Source organism: Bidens hawaiensis, unplaced genomic scaffold, assembly GCF_021521415.1.
Source record: "Bidens hawaiensis isolate Kalapana, Puna unplaced genomic scaffold, B.hawaiensis_p1.1 tig00008459_1, whole genome shotgun sequence".
NCBI classification, from domain to species: domain Eukaryota; kingdom Viridiplantae; phylum Streptophyta; class Magnoliopsida; order Asterales; family Asteraceae; genus Bidens; species Bidens hawaiensis.
Genome location: NW_027491600.1, coordinates 105,775 through 111,295, shown reverse-complemented (window position 1 = coordinate 111,295; position 5,521 = coordinate 105,775). Strand labels below are relative to the sequence as shown.

Below are 5,521 nucleotides of genomic sequence, written 5' to 3'. Positions count from 1 at the left end.
AGCATTAATTCCCTATCATAATATTTATAATTTAGCTAAAACATGCATTTATTCATAAATTCTAAACATTTTTTAAATTAAATTCACATCTCATTCCCTATATATATCTATCCGCTTTCAATTAAATATTATTTATTTATTCTATTTTTATATATTTTTTTCTTTCACTCACAACCATTTAAAAAAAATTAATAAACAATTATATGCGTTGAATAGTGAAAACCAAAATTTGATGGGTTGATGTGAGTTGGGAGATGAGAAAAAAAAATGGGGTTTCTAATGAAGGAAAATAAATACAATTTTTTGATGATTTCCCTTAAAATTTAGGTATGGTATGTAAAATATGGTATGTGATTGCATTGTCAACGTTCATTTGTTTTGGGCTTTTGTATCACTTTGTGCTATAAGAGTTACTCCTTTTCGTCCATTTTTTCCCCCTCTTTCTTTGTTGATACCATTTTTCGCCACCGTCTCCTACCACATCATCGGTTAGTGGCGGACCCAAGATTTTTCTACAATTAATGGGTCCGTTTTTCGGTGTTCAAGATTTTCATAACCAAATGTTAACTTTCGGATTAGTTGTTGTTCAGGTCCTGGCGGACGAGAAACATAATAAAATACAATATTGCATAATTAACCCTAAAATTCAAGTTTTAACGAAACTAAATCAAAAATTTTAAATTCTCTCTCTAAAACCCTAGTATTTGGAATTAAAAATTAAAAAAAGAAAAACACAAAAATGGTCTTCACAAAAATGGGCTATTAAGACTTGAATTACCACTAAACGTCCAAGGTCAAATTTGATATTGTAGGTCCCAAAACGACCATCAAACGGTTTTGCTTTTGATAAGCGTGTTGAGACAGGTGCGGTAAATCAAACGACCGAACATAAGTAATATAAAGATAAAATAATGAACGATCTCATTGTCAGTTAAAAGATTGATAACATAAACAAAGAACTGACCCACCCAATGTGAGCTCCCATTGATTGGTGATTTACATCTTACAAAACACACGTACAAATGACAAATAAAATCATATATATAGTCAAATACAAACATTCTAGAAGCCTACTCCCGTTGAAGCTAAACGAGCGTCCCGAAACTCACGTTTCGTGTCCAATTTCCTCGTCCGCTTTAATTATTCATTTTTACAATAAAATATATAACGAGTTTCATAATTTGATATTGTAAGTCACACTTTTTGGCCCTAATTTTTTTTCATTTGTGTTCAATTGTTTACATGTTTGTATTCCATGAACTGATTAACACAAACCTGATGTAAACCGTGGGTTATAAATTATCTAGTTAACAATAAAACATACACCCACTCTGTTAATTAGTTAGTAATAAAACATGCACACTTCAATATACAAAGTTTCTGACTTTTACGAATGTACTAGAAAATTTGAAAGGGAAGCGATAATTTTCATGGTTGGTTTTTTTTAGAAAAATTTTGTTTTTATTTACTTTAATTTGTCCACTGAATTGGTTATAATTCAAAAAACATATATAAAAAAAACTATTTAGTAGTTTTAATTCGAAAAGTAAAGTTCTTTGATCATTTTTGTATATATACTACATCAATTGGTTAACAAAAGTAATTGTAACATGATAATATGCGACATAAACTTTCTTTTTTTTTATTTTGACCCTCGGTCTTAAATTTATGATTGCACCACTGCCAACCGCTATAAATTTTGACACCAACCCCAATAAATTTTTCCATGCAACCTGACCCGACCTTATTCAAAATGGAAAAATGTAATATATAAACAACCGACGATAAAACTCTCAAGAAATGTTTTTCTGTTTCCGCCACTAGGAGTTGGCTGTGGAACCTGTGATGGAGCTGGTGATGGTGGCCACAGGAGACTTGCAGGATTGGTGGTAAATTCATAAATCTCATACCTGATATTACAACGTGCCATAAGAACAATTACACCAGCACTCCCGTCACAACACGATGATGATTGATTCATTGCGTATTCCAAACAATCGCTGCACTGCGCCTTTGTTAAGCTCGGAATACACTGCATAAGCCCGTAAAGCGTGTAAGGATCAGGCCCACTAGTGTTACCCATAGCAAACTTCAGAAATGAATTCCCAGCAGCCGCTTTGCCTCTCAACTTGTTCATAAACGGTTGGAGAAAGCCGTTAAACTGCTTTGTATCATCGAAGGTATTATCGTTCTTCAATTCGTAAAGATCTGTTTTCGTATCATTACTTCCCAATATTATAGTGGCATTAGAGTACTTCAACAAACAAAATTCATAATATATTACAGCTTCTATTTGGTTAGGACATGTCTGTCTTAACCGATAAATAGAGTCTCTTAAGCAACTAAGACACATGTTATCCTCCACGTCGCCACGGCAAAGGCAGATCGCATTGGCTGTATCGGGTCCTTGACCCGCGGAAGAGTTAAAATAACCGGAGCCTGAGTTGGTGTCCGGGAGTGAAGACAAAGCTGCGTCAAGATTTCTATTGTAGTTGCTATGGGGTGTATAAGTACTGCTGTTTTGACAGATTAGAAAATGGATTTATGCAATCAATAGTGTATTGAATCCATATATAATAAGTCGAATAACGAACTTCGATTCCTTGTTTCTTACTTGGTATTAGAGTTCGAATGAAAACTGCAGGTAATGTCAGAATTTTCTATATTTGTAAGGATCCACCAAATAAGGTTTACTTATAAAAAGATTCTATAAAAGCAATGATAAATAGATACGAAGATAGCAAGAAAATAAGTAGAGCAAGAAAAAAAATAAGGAAATAAAAAAACATAGTATAGAAAAGATATCCAAAATGATATAGAAATCACTATCCTATCCTTAGTTTTTATTTCCTTAATTTAATTGAATTTCATTTGATTAGAGCAAAGTTTCTTAAAAACCTCTGCCTTTTTTAAAATATCCTGAACAGTTCCTGTAGGCTGAGCGCCTTTTTCAAGGAAATAGAGAATAGCGGGAACGTTTAAATAAGTTTGATTCTTGATAGGTTCATAAAAACCCACTTTCCGAAGATCTCTTCCTTCTCTTCGGGATCGAACATCAATTGCAACGATTCGATAGACGGCTCATCGGGATAGATGTAGATGAAAAAGAAACCCCCCCCCCTAGAACCGTATAAGAAGCTTTCTCCTCGTACGGCTCGAGAAAAAATGATTAGAAGTTTTGTCTATGGATAAAATTATAATAAATAGGAAAGGACTCCATAAAAAAATTAGTCTATAATTTAACTCATAGTCATTTTTTTTTTTTTTAGCTTTCTTCCTGGAAAAAAATCATTTGTACTCATAACTCAAGTTTAAGAATTCTAATAAATATCTTTAAAATATCTTAAAGATATTAATCTTTTTATTTTTTGAGTGGTCTTTAACCCTCCCTTTTTCGTCTCGTTTAAAATAGATTTGGATTCTGTATTTGGATCCGGGTATGGAGGCTGGGCTTTGATGAGAAAATTAATTAGGTACATGAAAATAAGGCAGAATAATGGAGGAAATTTTTTTGTGAGTATTCCCATGGCTTTTTAATTATATATTGTGTGGGAGAAAGATTCTTAATTACTAGGGAAAAAAATCTTGTAAGGATTCATATATAGACATATAGGAGCTCTTCTGCAATGCGTTTATGCTCTAAAAAAACGTAGAAAAACATGAGGACACGGCATGTATATATTGCTAGTAATTTATTTTAGTCTACATATAATTACGTTAGATCATAACAAGTCATTTACGTATTAATAACGTTTAATCGTGTATGATGATAATTCCACTAATGGGCCTTAATCTTAATGAATTGATTGATTTGGGTCATAGCATTTTAGAGGTTATAAAAGATACAAATTTCTACCATATTACATTTGCAGATCTTATAGAAACGCACTTGCATTTTAGAGGTTGTATTTTTTTCAACTTCCATGCACATTAGCACACATGAAGTATTGAACTGAACATTATGAATTCCCTCCAAAACCATTAATTCTAAAAACCTTAGGTGATCCATCACATAAGCTTGATACATAAATTTAATAAACAAGAGCGGTATGCGAGGTGCACTGTAACCATTTTTAATATATATATATATATATATATATATATATCAAAAATGGTTACGGTGCACCTCGTATATTGGCAACGGTTTGGGGCCGTCACATTTATTTGTAATCAATAACGGCTGAAAAGCTTAGGAAAGCATATGCAGATCAGCTACAGAATATTTGTCCCAAATTCCTAGTCCCTGGCTTCTTAAAAGTTTTCATGTATTAGATTCCATATGAACGGAATCAAACTGAGAATCATACGCAGAAGAAAACTCCATCCATGATTTGATTTGATAAAGAAAGGGTAGACACATGAATTAAAGGTCATGGATGCTAAATGTATAAACTTATCTTGTGGCGGCTAATGAAGGATACTCAATGGTTGGTTTTGATGGTGGGTTTAATTCATGCTTCTTTCTTGATGGTGACAAATAGAGAAGGTTACACTTGACTTAATTGGTGGAACGACTTTTATTATGGTTCTTCGTGTTAGTGGAACCAATTCTACAAATGCATGCTTCTTCTAGTTAGTGGATACTTTTATAAGGCTACATGTAGTGGGCGGCAAATCTGGGGCGGCAAGGATGATGAGGGGTGACAACACCGCCCCCGGGGCGATAAAACGGGCGACAATGAGGAGGGCGACTAGAATTTGTCGCCGGCTTGTGTTTTGTTTTTATTATTATTATATATTGTTTGTGTGTGTGATATATATATATGTGTGGGGGGGGTACGTATGTATGTATGTATGTATGTATGTATATAGGGCTACAACACAATTACACCCCTAAAACAAAAACTCAATATTTGCTGATTGGACGTCACATGACACAAAACACCTCATTTTATAGATCCTTCACTACACATAGCCTAATGAACCAGTTGTTTGTTTACCTATCTTATATACACAAGTGATGGATCTATCAATTGTCAAAACCCAACTTCTAAAGTGGCAATGTGTGAAAATGACAAATTCAAATTGGGTACTTAATTGTTGGATCAACTTTCTTCTTTGGGCCAAATGGATCAGAAGTCTTTGGGATGCTCATCTAAATCAAATCTTTTTAGTTCAAACCCAAGCCCAAAATCATATTTCTTGGGCTATAAAGGATCTCATTCCGACCAAACCTTGTTAACCATAAGTTCAATTTTCGTTTCTTAAGTTGTTGAGTTGTTCATTTCAGTTATCACCTAGAATAGAGGAATATAGGACCCTTAAGATAGATAAGTCTTGAAGAAAGATGGATGTGTCTTGGATGTTAATCGATAGAAGCCAGAAACCTTATATGGATGAAGTTGCAACATTTCTAGATTATGCGGTTCGCAGTTGAACATGGACACACTAAAATTTAATAAACAAAATATAAAAATTCTATGTCAACGTGTAAAATGTTTAAACCACTAAAAATGCTTTCTGTTGCATAAATACAAATCAATAACAAAGTACCAACCGTCTGGTTGATAGTGTACTTGGT

The 5,521-nt window shown here is 33.5% G+C and overlaps 1 protein-coding gene across 1 annotated transcript; it reads right to left on the bottom strand.

Annotated features, from left to right (window-relative positions):
• Positions 1-1,744: 1,744 nt before the first annotated feature.
• On the bottom strand, positions 1,745-2,353 carry LOC143529046 (antimicrobial ginkbilobin-2-like protein). The gene has a single exon (XM_077024930.1). It carries the CDS (start codon positions 2,351-2,353, stop codon positions 1,745-1,747), a length of 609 nt encoding a protein of 202 aa, XP_076881045.1.
• Between the last annotated feature and the right edge of the window lie 3,168 nt (positions 2,354-5,521).